Raw genomic sequence first — 14,083 nt, 5'->3', positions numbered from 1 at the left:
AAGGCGATCTGGTAGCCTCCATTACCAGATTTGCCGAGGGCCCCGAGGGTATGTCGTCGTCAATTTTCACGCCAAAAGAATTAGGCTGATAAAACGCAGAGATGCAACAGGTTGTTCGCTCAAATATCCAGTGCATTGGGGTTGATAACGTCAAAATCAGCATGTCAGGCGAAGAGATAACAGGCAACCGCGCGGCAGAAGATTGCTACTTCACCGCTGAAGAAACGGCTGCGTGCGTCGAGGAAGCTCATCGCCATGGCAAGAGAGTATGCGCACATGCCCGAGCTCGCGACTCAGTGAAGATGTGCGTCAGTCATGGGGTGGACGTCATATTCCATGCATCCTATGTTGACGACGAAGGTAAGACTTCAGAACTTTTGCTTGGCTGTCTGCCACAACCCTAACAAAACTGGGTACATGTAGGTATGATAATGCTGGAGAAGAATAGGCATACGAGCATTGTTGCACCGGCGATCAACTGGCTCGTGGCAACTGCATATGAAGCCGAAGCGTTTGGATATACGCAGGAAGCTGCTGAAAAGGCGGGATATGTGAGAGAGCTTGACACTGCGATTGCTGGGCTTCGAGAGATGCATCGACGCGGCATCGTCATATTGCCTGGAGGGTAAGTACAGCCTCGTTTGTCTATTTAACACGATTCCTATACTCATGCACGTGTAGGGACTATGGCTTTGCGTGGACACCACATGGCACGTATGCTCGAGATCTGGAGCACTTCGTCAACTTGTTCGGATTTACGCCGCATGAAAGTATCATTGCTGCGACCGCCGGCGTAGCTGCACTCTTCATGAGGAGTCATGAATTGGGCAGAATTCAGCCCGGATACCTCGCAGACTGCATTCTTGTAGATGGTGATCCGCTCGAGGACATCGGTGTTTTGCAGGACCACAGTCGGCTCAACATCGTCGTTATTAACGGAAGAGTCCACAAGGCCGCATCGTTCGAGTATTACCAAGATACGCAGCGGAATTGATATGGCGTACTTACAGAGAAGTATTTGAACTCCTCCATGTGTGGCAAGCTCTGTAAAAAAGCGATAGATTGCAAATATCTTAGGCAAGCAGAGTGCAAGCGGTTCAAGGCTCAATCCCAACACAGTCAAATCGTGGAATGAATATTACTTGTTTGCTCAAATTCAACTGTTAGAAATGTCGCGGATTACTTTCGTCATGACGTCCTTCGCAGAGACAACCTCAGCGAATTCTCCATCGAGGCTTGCCAAGCTCACGGCATGCACCGTCTCTGCATCGAAACCCCCCTTTTCGTAAGTAGCAACCGCATCCCGCACCAAGATAACGCCGTGAACCCCTTCTCCATTGCCATCCGGTCCTCCATCGTCTCCCAGAACCTGCAGGTTCGCCGCCATGCGGACAGTGGTGCTCACGCAATGATCTGTTGTCAGCCCGAGAACCACGAGCTGTCGGATGCCATTTGATCTAAGAATGGACTCCAGCTGAGTTCCCACAAAACTGCTGTTGAAATTCTTGACGAGAACTGTCTCATTGTCCAAAGGTGCCGCGAACTGCAGGGGAGAGACGGACGGCGTCGATGAGCCTTCAAGGAAGTGAGACGGTTGCAGTGCGGACGTCGTAGAACGGGAGTGGTGATGAACGTGAATGATGGATATGGGAGTCTGTGATGAATGCGACGACGCGATTGCGGAGTTCCGTTCGCGGGCTGCGCGGAGAATGCTTGCAACATTGGTTTCGAATGATGGCGTGCTGCGGGATGAACCCCAGTGCGTCGGGTGCCTGAATCCTTCTTGGATGTCTACCAAGAGGACGGCAGTCGGCGTTTCTGAGGCGTGTCGCATGGTTGTTGCTTTTCCTCCAATATCTCTATCTTGTGGTGCTTGAGTCGAAGAAAAGTTTGGCCATCAATCCAAGCTCTATGTGATGATATTTAATCGTTCAATGTCAGTAACAGGCCGATCACATCAAATACGTCGAAGCGTTGCGCCCTGTCATCTATCGTGGTCATCCTAAGGGCGCGCGCTAGCCTGAAATGGACACTGAGAAGAACAAATGGAACGCCTGATGAGCGTGCGTCTCAACATAGTCAGTTTGGCCTTCCACAGCACTCAATGTGCAACTCTTTGCGCCGAGCATCAACATTCTTCGGCGCAAACTTTTCTCATTACTGCCTTACTCCCGTTAAGCAGTTGCCGGTGTTTGCTTTGACGTAGCAAGAGCTCTGTCCTCTACGGTGGGTCGACAACTGTCGCGAGATGAAGCAGCATAAAAATACGAGGAATCCCCCTACCCGTGGTCTGGCTAACCGGGCGGTATCCCACCGCTCAACCAGTGATATGGTTAGCCGAAAAGGACTTCGTAAGTCGATTCAGTAGCTGCGCGCGGGTAGTCGATAACTTCGCGCGCGCGATCGACGACTTCGCGGTATTGATTGTGTAGAACGTTACGCTGTACGTGATGGGCTACGCGACTGAAGCTGGAAGTCGGATTGGTCGAGATAAGTGGGATTACCGCCTGGTTAGCCAGAAACTACCGCGCGGATAGTAAACTCAATACGAATGAATTACTTCGTCTGAGTCTGTCCAGTGAGCGTGAATGAGTCGTGGACGCAGACGTTCTCAGCGGACATTGCCAACTCCGATCCCACTGTCGGCCTATGGTTTGACCGTTGAATGAAGGAATGAACACGAGAGAGAACGTCTACGGGCATCATCTATATTTCGTGGGAATAGAAACATGCCTTTGCGGCCTTCGGTGTTCGGACAATAACGCGCGGGCCGTCCTGGTGCTGGGTCTGCAAGTGGAACTATCCCACATCGGGCTCAGCAGATACCCCGCGTCCGACTAGAATCTCAACCGTCCGTTAGACTGACCGCTGTGAAACGCGGGGAAGACAGCGACAAGCCTCAATTCATGGTCGGTAGTCGGTGTCGGCGTGGGCGATCCCCCACCGGTTCCGGGCGGGTTTTCCGGCCCCTCCCTTGGCCGTCAGCGATATTCAAAGGCGAGGCATTGGCCGCTGAACGCCATGTTGAAAGTCTGTTCTGACTTCAGTAGTTGCCTCTTCAAGCTCGTCGACATGCTTCTTTTGAATTTCGCGGCCGTTGGCTACGGCCTGGCGGCCATTTTTGCCGTTTTCGTTGCTCGAGTCAGTAACAAGATTCCCTTTGGATGAACTCACCGCGAGGGTTAAGACTAATGATCCTTGACAGATCCTGTTCACCGGCTTGACATGTTCCTTGAGCCATGTTCCTGGCCCATGGTACACGAGATTCTCACACTATGGTTTGAAGTTCCAAACTCTCACCGGCCGGCGCATGCACTATGTGCATTCTCTCCACCACCGATACGGGCCCATCGTTCGGATTTCGCCCACCGAGGTTGCCGTCGCCGATCCGGAAGGCTTCAACTCGATTCACAAGATTGGCTCGGGCTTTTTGAAGGGGCCATGGTATTCGACAGTCACCGCTGGCGTCGAGCCGGGAATCTTCGCCATGGTCGATCCGAAGAAACATGCTGCGCGCCGAAAGCTGTTTGCTCGTGCATTCACCAGTGCCTCGCTGCGCCAAAACTGGGAGCGCATCGTCCGGCAGAAGGTCGAGCGGGCTGTTGAGCGGATCAAAGCCGACGCCCTGAACGGAAAAGCCGACGTCCTGAAATGGTGGACATTGATGACGACCGACGTCATTGCCCATCTGTCCTTTGGAGAGTCGTTCGAGATGCTGGAACTAGGAGAGGTAAGGCTGCTTTTTCGTGGGATCCCCTTCGCGTCACTTACACAGAGCAGAAAAACAGTTACATCAAAGCCCTGGAATCCGTCTTCATCTTCACCACGCTCCGCAAGGAACTGCCGCTGCTGTATTTCTTGGCACGTCTTCTCCCAATCCAGTCGGTGCAGAACATCGTGCAAGCCCAAAACATTGTGGACGCGCATGCTGTCAGAGCCGCTGCAAACTTGCGCCAGAACGGCCACTCCGCCAACCTGTTTGGCAACATGCTCGCCGAGTGCGAGGCCGGGGAGAAGTCGGACCTGACTCCCGAGAAGGTCCAAGCCGAAGCCGGCAATCTGATTGTCGCTGGATCCGATACGACTTCTGTGACGTTGACATACTTGGTATGGGTTGTACTGAGAAGACCTGATCTACAGGCGAGATTGGAGGAGGAGTTTGCCGGAATAGGTGACGGATTTGACGACGCCGCCCTGGAGAAGTTGCCGCTTCTCAACGCGGTGATTGATGAGACCCTCCGTCTCTACGGTGCTGCCCCAGGCAATCTTCCTCGATCAGTGCCTCCCAGCGGCGCGACGTTTGGAGGCTTCTTCGTCCCTGGGGGCACCGTAGTTGAGACGCAAGCGTACACCCTCCACCGGCACCCTAACGTATACCCCGATCCGCTGAGGTGAGTTGATTTCATGTTGCCACAACGCATCTTTTCTAACTTGGTCGCAGGTTCGATGAGAGGCGGTTCCTCGACCAGGAGTCGCTTTCGAAGCAGCAGAAACAGCTGTTCTCGCCCTTTGGAGCCGGCACCCGCGTTTGCATCGGGCTGCACCTGGCTCGCATGGAGCTGCGACTTGCCACTGCCGTCTTCTTCCGGAACTGTCGTGGCGTGCGACTTGCGGACGACATGACGGACGATATGATGGAGATGCAGAACTTTTTCTTGATAAGTCCGGTCGGACATCACTGCGACGTTACTCTCAGGTGACTTGTGGGGGACATGGATCAAGAGGGATAAAGTTGGCAAGTAGTCATCTGCGATCGAAAGGGAACATTTTCCTGGAGTATGCGATTCCATTGCTGGCTCTGCTAGGTTGAATGAGCATATACATGTAATAAGCAAAACGGACTCATATGGCCCTCGAAAGGATTAGTACTGCCCCTGACGATGAAAGGTCAACGGTTCGTAAGGTATGTGATCAGAGATGTAACTCAATGGTCAGAGTCCAGTCTGGTGTGGGACTCATCCTGGGCATGTAGAGTTGAGGAAATAAAGTAGGAATAAACAACTTCATCTGAACTAGTCGGCTTCAGACATGCGACAAAGGCAGCACAGATTATCATGCTGCAGGCAAATGATTTCTCTGTGTCTCCCAATGAGATGGCGCCTGGGCCCGGCCATGACGTATGCAGCTTTTGTGGGCCCATGATGCAAGCAAGACGAAGGCTGGGTATTTCTCCAACTCGTCCGTCTCACATGCAACTCTTCTTCTTTCCTGCCACTCGCTAATACCAGACCATCAGAGAAAAATCAAGCATTTTCAGCTCGAGAACCAAATCGAACTCCGAAACATACCCAACATGCCCATCTGGAGCTCCTCATTCGTTTCCTTCTCCTCCTCCATCTCCGTCAACGGCAAGGAGAACAGCCAGCGGTACGCAAAGCAGACACAGCGATCGCCCGACGGCATAACGATCAAGACCGCGTCCCAGAAGGGCGGAGGCCCGATGTATACCGAGACCTTGCAATACGATTCCCATGGACGCCCGATCGTAGACGGCCGCGCTCTGCGGAGCGGCCCAAGAGAAGCCGGCCGTATCGAAGACGTGTCGGACCAGAAGTCATAGAGTGAACGCTGCATATACCAGGGAGGAATCTAGCGGGGGCTGTACAGGTTGATGAATATTTGGAACGGAGTCATGGCAATGGGAAAGATGTATACTAAGCGCGACAATAGCGCAGGTTCAATGATTACAACACGGAACCATCACACACACATTTGTCCCAGGAAGTGCTTGCAAACTGCACAAGTTTGGCAGCGCTCATCAAATGAGCTGCATGGAGGTCATAACTGCATTAATTAAGCTGGCATCGCCGTCTGGCTGCCACTCACAAAGCTACACACGCTACCTAGATCTTGACAACAACCTTGCCAAAGTGCTTCTGGTCCCACTGGTACTGGTACGCCTCCTTCACCTCCTCGAACCCAAAGATCTTCTGGTCGACGACGGGCTTGATCTTGTTCGCGTCAATCGCCTGGTTCATCTCGTCAAACTGCTGCTTCGAGCCGACAAACAGGCCGCGGATGGTGCAGATGTTAGCCAGCGCGTCGAGCAGCGTCGGCTGGTCCTTGGGCGCGTCGCCGTGCGAGAGGAACCCGATGATGGAGATGACGCCCTCGAGCTTGACGGCCTTGAGCGACTGCGCGACGGTGCCCGGCCCGCCGACCTCGATGATGTGGTCCGCGCCCGCGCCGCCGGGCGTCAGGCCCTTGGCGACCTCGCCCCAGTTCGGCGTCTCCTTGTAGTTGATGACGTGGTGCGCGCCGAGCTTCTTGAGCTGCTCGCCCTTGGCGGCGGACGACGTTGTCGCGATGACGGTCGCGCCAGCGGCCACGGCGAACTGGATCGCGGACAGGCTGACGCCGCCGGTGCCCTGGGTGAGGACGACGTCACCGGGCTTGAGGGCCTTGGACTGGATGCCGTAGAGGGCGTTCCAGGCGGTTAGCGGCGCGCAGGGAAGGGTGCTGGCCTCGATGGCGTTGAGGGTCGCGGGCGCCTTGACGAGGCCGTGTTCAGGAAAGACGGCGTACTGGCGGAGGGTGCCGTCGAGGGCGCCGCCGAGGCCGCTGCGGACGGCGAGCGGGGTGATGGGGTTGGACTGGTGGTGCTGGTTGAAGAGGGTGCAGATGTTGTCGCCCTCGGCGAGCTGGGTGACCTTGGGGCCGACGGCGAGGACGCGGCCGGCGCCGTCGGAGGCGGGGACGCGGGGGAAGCTGACGGGGAAGGGGTAGAGGCCCTGCGTGCGATTGTGATGTTAGTGTTGGTGTTTCGAAGCAGCGGCTTATGACGGGACGTGACTGACCTTGGGGATTGCGAGATCGCGGAAGTTGAGCGAGACTGCCTCGATCTGGACGAGGACGTCGTAGTCGCCCAGTTGCGGGAGGGGAACGTCCTTCTTGAACTCGAGGGAGTCCCAATTTTCCTTGCTGGTGCCCGTGATGGACCAGGAGTTTGTTGTTGTCGGGGCCATGGTGAAAGTGTTGATGATTGTGTTACGCCGCTGGATCTGATTCAGAGACGATGCTTCGGAGGCTCAACTTGCTCATGAACCACTCATTATATGAGGCGACGCCGACTTTTGAAGGCCATTTTGCGAATCGTGGGGTTCGCAGCTCCGAGCTTCCGGCAGAGTCGACATGACGCAATGTTCAACTCATGCTGTCATTATGGACCCCGCGATGCGACACTGCTCGAACCGTTTTGACTGACTCGACAGCGGTCGGCCCCCTGTCGCGGCCTCGTTCCGCCCATCACTCCCGCCTTTTGCCCGGCCTGTTCGGAATTGAAGCTCGGGGATCGTGGTTGAAGGGGGGCGGCAGTTGGCGATATCGCCTCGTCTGATTAATTCAAACTGACAGCCAGCACAGGCTCAAGTGGGATGGACCTGTTAAGGCCTGCTTTGTGGCAGGAGGTGCCGCCAGGGCGGTGACGATCGGCTCATTTCTGCGGAGAAGATGGGCTGGTTTTGGGTGGAGGATGCGTAAAAATTCTTCGACGGCCGGCCGATCGTCTCTGGAATGGTCGTGGGGCCGGTGCTGCAGGTCCATGTTTGTGGGTTGGCGAGTTGCCGGATTATCAAGCATTGCCGATGGGGCGAAGGGGGGTTGGCATGCGGCTGCTGACAAACTGTGAATAGCCTCAGATGGGTCAGTGGGAGGGCTACGGCAGTAACTACGATAAGGTCGATATGCTGGTTGATTAATGACATCTTCATACCGCCTTGGTATGGTTCGCAGCAAGTTTGCATCAACTCAGGGATGCAATAGGAACCTGGATGAAAACGATGATTGAATGCCAACTTAGAGTGCCCATCTACGACGGATTGGGCAATCTTGATGGCAGAAGATGATGAAGTCTGGACTTCACCAGTCGATCTGCCGATGCCCTTAAGTGTTTGGGAAGCTGCAGACGACCGAGGGGCGAGACTGTCTAAATCTAGCATGGCTTGGCTCAATGGCAGTCTTCCATCGCTCCATTACAGACAGAGCATTTGCATCCTCACGATGTCCGTCCGACAGAGTTGACCACACCACGAGTGTATATACCATCATTTCCGGACGCTCTGCATGATGCATTGGATATGTGTGATCCGCGTACACAGAGCTGAGCGTTAAATACGGTTTCCGCGTTGCACCCGAGTTGCTCGGAAAAAGCCACAGCATCACGACCGCAATCCAGTGGAGTTGCAAATTAAAAGATACCAAGGCGAAGGACGACATGACCATGGCACTCCCCCGAAATCGCAGACCCTAGGTCTATACAGAAATTCGCTTGCTTGAATATCTCCCCTGCACCTTCATCACTCCCGAGTCTAGACCCCGCTGCCACGCGCTCCACAATCAAAAGTCAATCAAGCTGCCGAGCGCTAGGAACCCGTGGTCCCGGCAGGAGAGATTGCCTTACGGGAGCGGGTGGTCAGATTGCCAGGGTCATTCACTTTCGACATGAGAGATGATTGCTCCGGGGGTTTAATTCCCAGCGTTCCAGTGAGCAGCAGCTCTCCCGCTGCCGCTGCCGTCCTCCTGGACTGCGCTGATCGGCGGGCGGGTTTCAGATTGACGAGGGAATATGGTCCGGTGTTTACGACGACAACATGGTCTGCATATTGCTCGCCCCCTAACAGTCTCCACGAGACATGAGAAGCGTATCCGAATGGCTCGGATTAGCCGGCCAGGATGTGTTTAAAAGAAGATGAGCTGCGTGTAATAGTGATGGGAGGTGTTGGGTGAACAACACTCCTTTGCACCACCCACAGTCTTTACAGCTCAGACCTCTCCCACGACAATGCAAATCACCCGGTACCTTGCCCCCGCCGTGCTGGCCACGGCCGCCGTCGCGGAGACGCAGTTCTGCGGCGCGCCGAACGACTACGAGGTGCTCATGGGCACGCCGTGGATCGTGTACTCGATGAACTACAACTACAAGTCCATCAGCGGCTCGTGCTGCACGGGGTACGCGGGCACGTCGGGCTCGGGCGACGCGCAGCGCATCGAGTGGAGCAGCATATGGAAAATAGACCCGACGGTGAACAAGGACGTCGTCAAGGGGTACTCGTTCATCGGGCTCACGCAGAACCTGGAGACGCGGCTGAGCGACATCGCGAGCATCCCGAGCACTTACGACTGGACTGTGTCCAACACGTCTGCATACAAGGGTGGGTGGTGCTGCCACCAGCAATGGAAAGACAAACAAGAGGGATGATGACTGACTGACGCACATAGGCAACGTGGTGTACGACTTCATGACTTCCGACACCAAGGGCGACAGCACGTCGTCGGCGGCGCAGGAGCTGATGCTCTGGCTACGGTACGAGGGCGGGCAGGTGCCGATCGGGTGGGCGGAGGGCCCGACGGCGACGATTGACGGGCTGTACGGCAAGGACGGGTGGAAGCTGTACCAGGGCAAGAACACGGACACGGGCATCACGGTGTCGTCGCTGCTGGTGCCGGAGGACAGCCAGTTCGGCGATCTGGAGAGTGGCGCGTTCGAGGGAGACATCAAGGACTGGCTCGTGGCGCTGGCGAAGCAGGGCGTCTTCTCGGAGAGCACGTATGTCAACGTCGGCAACGCGGGTATGGAGCCGTACTGGGGGACTGTCACGTTCAACAACACGCTCGGCTTGAGAATTAACCTTTAGTGGGTTGGAGAGTGTATGAGGACAGGTGGAGGGTGTGAGATGACTCCTGGAGAGTGCGTGTGGTATATATTCTTTCACTTCTTTGTATACTGCTTCTGTTACATCGCTGTAGATGAAGATGAACACTCGTCAGCGTTTATTGCCTGAGCGTGATGACGCCGCTCATGACCTTCGTCGCCTTGCCGCCTAGATGCAGAGTCTCCAGTTTGCGGGTGCCGTCGGCGGCGGTGGTGACGGTGGAATCAACATAGATGTTACTCCGGCGACCCATCTCTACGCCCTGGGTGATTTCGAAGCTGAGCGACTCCCCTTTCAAAACATGGATGCTGAGGTAGCTGGACAGGGCGCAGGCGGCGCTTCCCGTGGCGGGGTCCTCGAGGGTAGGCGTGATGAGGCGGGTGCGGATCTTGTGCACCTCTCGGCCGTCGACAGTTTCAGTGCCGAGGCGGACAAAGTAGTAGGGCGAGATGAAGGTGTCGCGCCAGCCCTCGTCCAGCAGCTCGTTCTGGCGGAAGTCGATGGGGCCGTGTTTGGCAGACCCCAAGGCCTCGAGGGAGGGCAGCTCGGTGAGGGCAAAGGTCATGCCATTCACGATACTGAAGATGGGGGCGTTTTCCTCGGCGGCGGCGATGTCACCCGTGGCATCGCTGAAGGGGCCGGGGCCGAGGCTCTGCAGGCGGTTCTGGTGCAGGCGGACGTTATGGGGGATGGCGGCGCGGACGGAGTCGGGGCCGGTCTTCTCGAGCGCGATGGGGCCGGCTTTGGCGCGGAGCTCGGTGACGCCGCGGGGCTGCAGGAAGACGGCAGTGCCGACGGTGGGGTGGCCGGCGAAGGGCAGCTCGTCCTCGGGGGTGAAGATGTCGAAGCGGCGCGTGGTGGAGGAGGCGTCGTCGGTCTCGTGGACGAAGGTGGTCTCGGAGTAGTTGAACTCCCGAGCGATGGCCTGCTTCTGCGTCTGCGTCAGGGTCACTGAGGCCGGGATCGTGACGATGGCCAGCGGGTTGCCCTCGAAGGGCGTGTCGGTGAAGACGTCGACGGTCGTGTAGGGGAGCTCCATGATTTGGTGTTTACTTAACGAGTGCGTTAGGTAATTAAGGCTCAGATGACAGATTGTGTATGAGATGATGCTAGTGATCCATGGCGATGAAAGGCCTCCACTGGTTTAAATGCACGTCGGCCACGCCCTTTGCGCCTTTGCATGTCATGTCGATTGACTCACAGTGAGTGACTCACTGGGCCGTCTCTCATCGTTATGTTCTTTAGGGGGGTCCGTCGTCTAGGGTGCCTCATTTTACAGCATATGTTTTCATTGCTCTTCCTCTGCGTCCTCTGTATCTTGTGATAGAGATGCCCTGTAATGCGTTTCATTAGGGACCATAGGGGATAGACAGGTCCAGTGGGCAGCCAGGATATGCACAATGACTGCCAAATGAAGTCAGATGCCTGTCTGTACCTTTATCTTGATAGGTAGCCTGGCCTATTCCCCTTCATGTCCGGGCGCTGTAACGGCGGGCAACATGTGCGCTATGGCTGCCAAATACACAAAAGCCATGACCTATGTGGTCGCTGAATGCGCCTCCTTTGCAACATCTCAGTGAGAGTCACAAGCCTTTACTTAGGTAGGTAATTACTGACCTTCACTGAATTAGCTGAAAAGCCCCTACTCATTGAGCAGATCTCACTCACTAAGAAAGATCTCACTCATTGAAAAAACTCCCACTGCCGGAAAAGACTACTACTTAGGTACTAAAGACACACCTACTCACTGCCCAGGAAGAGACGAAGAGGAAAATAGGTATGAAAAGTCCATCCATCTATCGATTGTAGGCATATGACATGGACCTGGACATGGGTTGGCCCCCGTCTCAAGCACTGAAGATCGGCGCCGGTCTCTGCCCGGTGTCACGAAAGGGCGGAACCGTCTGCCGTCCTCCGCCCTGGGAAACTGTCGAAAACGCCTTTTAGATCGGTGTTGCTTTCTTGCGCTCCTCAAATCCCACGCTGGTCATTTTGACCTTTCAACACAAGATGCACATAAATAACACATGCCACCAGCGTCTTCGCACGCATCGTCTTTGAATCACCTTCAAACCCGCATCTGAGCATCGTCATGGCCTCCGGTCGAAGAAACGTCTACATCAACCCCCGCGCCGGGCCCCTCGGCCGCGACCTGGACACATCCGCCGTCCAGGCCTTCCACCGGCAGCTCCCCTCCTTCGCCCGCACACCCCTCATCTCCCTCGATGCCCTCGCCCGCGACCTCGGCGTCAAAGCTGTCTTCCTCAAAGACGAGAGCAACAGGCTGGGCCTCCCCGCCTTCAAGATCCTCGGCGCATCATGGGGCACTTACCGCGCCATAACAGCACATCTCGCCCTGCCCGCCGACACGCCCCTCGACGATGTCGCCCAGGCGGCCCAGAAGAATTCTGTTTCTCTCTACGCCGCGACCGAGGGAAACCACGGCAGGGCCGTCGCCTTCATGGCCCGCATCCTCGGCATCTCAGCGCACATCTACGTCCCCCGCAGCGTCAACGGCGACGCGGCGACTCTCATCGCCTCCGAGGGCGCCCACGTCGTCATCAGCAACTCCCACTACGATGACGCCGTTCTCGAAGCCTGGCGCACCTCCAAGTCCGTCCCGGGCGGCCTGCTCATCCAGGACAACGCCTTTGAAGGCTACGAGCAGATCCCCGCCTGGATCGTCGAGGGCTATTCCACCCTCATCGTCGAAGCCGAGCAGCAGGTCGCCGAGCAGGGCCTCGCCCCGACACTGATGGTCTCCCCCGTCGGCGTCGGCTCCCTCGCCCACGCCGTCGTCTCCCACTGCAAATCCGCCGGCCGCGAACACGCCGTGCTGACTGTCGAGCCCGACACCGCGCCGTGCCTGTGGAAGAGCCTGCGTGCCGGCGAGCCCGTCTCGGTGCACACGTCGAGCACCATCATGGACGGCCTCAACTGCGGCACCGTCTCCCTAACGGCGTGGGCGGATTTGCAGGCTGGTGTCGACGCGAGTGCTACAGTGTCGGACTTTGAAGCGCAGCGGGGAGTCGAGTATCTCGAGACCGAGGGCGTGCAGAGCGGGCCCTGCGGCGGCGCGACTGTTGCTGCGCTCCGGCGTCTTGCGGAGGTGAGCCCGCGGCCGGCGTGTCTGTCGGAGGATTCTGTTGTTGTTCTGCTCAACACTGAAGGCCGGAGGAAGTACACGACGCCTCGTGATGTTTCTGTAGATGACCCTGTCAGGCTGACACAGATTCTGACGACCATCGACTCGTCTAACCCTGACCTTTCTAAGGCGTCTGGCGCAGGCGAGGCGGAGATTGCAAGCTACATCTCGGCCTGGCTGCAGCACCGTGACATCGAGGCGCACTGGCTGGAAGGCACAAAACCCGGCCGCCCTTCCGTCGTCGGCGTCCTGCGCGGCAAGGGCGGGGGCAAGTCAATCATGCTCAACGGGCACATTGACACCGTCAGCCTGGGCAGTTACTCGTCAGACCTCGATCCTCTCAGCGGCGAGTTGAAGGCGGAGGACGGCAACAGGATTTACGGCCGCGGGTGTTTGGACATGAAGGCCGGTGTTGCCGCCGCCATGTCCGCGATGGCGCAGTTCAACTCAGGGGGGAGCTCTTCTCTCCGCGGAGACGTCATTTTGGCTGCTGTGGCCGACGAGGAGAACTTTTCCTTTGGCACCGAGGAGGTCCTCGCGGCGGGGTGGAGAGCCGATGCGGCCATCATCCCTGAACCGACGCAGCAGGAGGTCATCTTTGCGCACAAGGGCTTCCTCTGGGTCGAGATCGACGTCCTCGGCGTCGCTGCCCATGGGTCCATGCCGGATAAGGGCGTTGACGCAATCTTGCTTGCTGGAGCGGTGCAGACTGCCCTCTTGGGGTATGCAAAGGGGCTGCCGACGGATGACCGTCTGGGGAAGGCGTCGTTGCACGGCGGGCTCATACAAGGCGGCGAGGAGCCCTCGAGCTATCCGGACAAGTGCACACTGACTGTTGAGTTTCGCACCGTTCCGTCGCAGTCGAGGGATTCCATCCTGCGCGATGTGGAAGGAATTCTCGAGGGGATAGCATCGAGCACGCCAGAGTTCAAGTACGCCCCGCCACGTGTGACATTTGAGCGCCCCTGTTTCGCGCTGGCTGCGGACGATGAATTTCTCACGGACTTTGTCTCCCACGTGTCGAGAGTCACCGGCAGTGTCCCTGAGCCGAATGGCATGCCGTTCTGGTGCGATGCCGCGCTGTTGCATCAAGTCGGTATCCCGTCGGTTGTACATGGGCCAAAGGGCTTTGGGCTTCATGGAAAGGAAGAGTGGGTTAGTGTAGAGAGTCTCCGCGAGGTTACTGCCGTGATGACAAACGTTGTTGAGGACTTTTGCGCATAGATGGTGATAAATGAGGCAATAGACTTCAGATCGAGGTTGTCGTAACGGCATTTTGTTGGATCAG

At 56.7% G+C, this 14,083-nt stretch overlaps 7 protein-coding genes across 7 annotated transcripts; 5 read left to right on the top strand and 2 right to left on the bottom strand.

Annotated features, from left to right (window-relative positions):
* Positions 1 to 161: 161 nt before the first annotated feature.
* On the top strand, positions 162 to 994 carry COL26b_011725 (uncharacterized protein; the record flags this gene model as incomplete). Its single annotated transcript, XM_053184386.1, has 3 exons — positions 162 to 360; positions 424 to 625; positions 682 to 994. The coding sequence occupies 3 exons, from the start codon at positions 162 to 164 to the stop codon at positions 992 to 994; spliced, it is 714 nt and encodes a 237-aa protein (XP_053031660.1).
* Positions 995 to 3,310: 2,316 nt separating this feature from the next.
* COL26b_011724 (uncharacterized protein) lies at positions 3,311 to 4,700 on the top strand (the record flags this gene model as incomplete). Its single annotated transcript, XM_053184385.1, has 3 exons — positions 3,311 to 3,730; positions 3,781 to 4,391; positions 4,442 to 4,700. The coding sequence occupies 3 exons, from the start codon at positions 3,311 to 3,313 to the stop codon at positions 4,698 to 4,700; spliced, it is 1,290 nt and encodes a 429-aa protein (XP_053031659.1).
* Positions 4,701 to 5,093: 393 nt separating this feature from the next.
* COL26b_011723 (uncharacterized protein) lies at positions 5,094 to 5,560 on the top strand (the record flags this gene model as incomplete). Its single annotated transcript, XM_053184384.1, has 2 exons — positions 5,094 to 5,117; positions 5,258 to 5,560. 2 exons carry the CDS (start codon positions 5,094 to 5,096, stop codon positions 5,558 to 5,560), a joined length of 327 nt encoding a protein of 108 aa, XP_053031658.1.
* A 283-nt stretch (positions 5,561 to 5,843) lies between these two features.
* On the bottom strand, positions 5,844 to 6,965 carry COL26b_011722 (uncharacterized protein; the record flags this gene model as incomplete). Its single annotated transcript, XM_053184383.1, has 2 exons — positions 5,844 to 6,731; positions 6,798 to 6,965. The coding sequence occupies 2 exons, from the start codon at positions 6,963 to 6,965 to the stop codon at positions 5,844 to 5,846; spliced, it is 1,056 nt and encodes a 351-aa protein (XP_053031657.1).
* A 1,814-nt stretch (positions 6,966 to 8,779) lies between these two features.
* COL26b_011721 (uncharacterized protein) lies at positions 8,780 to 9,632 on the top strand (the record flags this gene model as incomplete). The annotated part of the gene is made up of 2 exons (XM_053184382.1): positions 8,780 to 9,149; positions 9,217 to 9,632. The coding sequence occupies 2 exons, from the start codon at positions 8,780 to 8,782 to the stop codon at positions 9,630 to 9,632; spliced, it is 786 nt and encodes a 261-aa protein (XP_053031656.1).
* Positions 9,633 to 9,768: 136 nt separating this feature from the next.
* On the bottom strand, positions 9,769 to 10,689 carry COL26b_011720 (uncharacterized protein; the record flags this gene model as incomplete). The annotated part of the gene is made up of 1 exon (XM_053184381.1): positions 9,769 to 10,689. One exon carries the CDS (start codon positions 10,687 to 10,689, stop codon positions 9,769 to 9,771), a length of 921 nt encoding a protein of 306 aa, XP_053031655.1.
* A 1,053-nt stretch (positions 10,690 to 11,742) lies between these two features.
* Positions 11,743 to 14,019, top strand: COL26b_011719 (uncharacterized protein; the record flags this gene model as incomplete). The annotated part of the gene is made up of 1 exon (XM_053184380.1): positions 11,743 to 14,019. One exon carries the CDS (start codon positions 11,743 to 11,745, stop codon positions 14,017 to 14,019), a length of 2,277 nt encoding a protein of 758 aa, XP_053031654.1.
* Positions 14,020 to 14,083: the final 64 nt, after the last annotated feature.

This window comes from Colletotrichum chrysophilum (genome assembly GCF_026319265.1).
Source record: "Colletotrichum chrysophilum strain AFK26 chromosome Unknown scaffold_149, whole genome shotgun sequence".
NCBI lineage: Eukaryota > Fungi > Ascomycota > Sordariomycetes > Glomerellales > Glomerellaceae > Colletotrichum > Colletotrichum chrysophilum.
The sequence above is the reverse complement of the archived record's forward strand: the minus strand, read 5'-3'. Positions and strand labels throughout refer to the sequence as shown.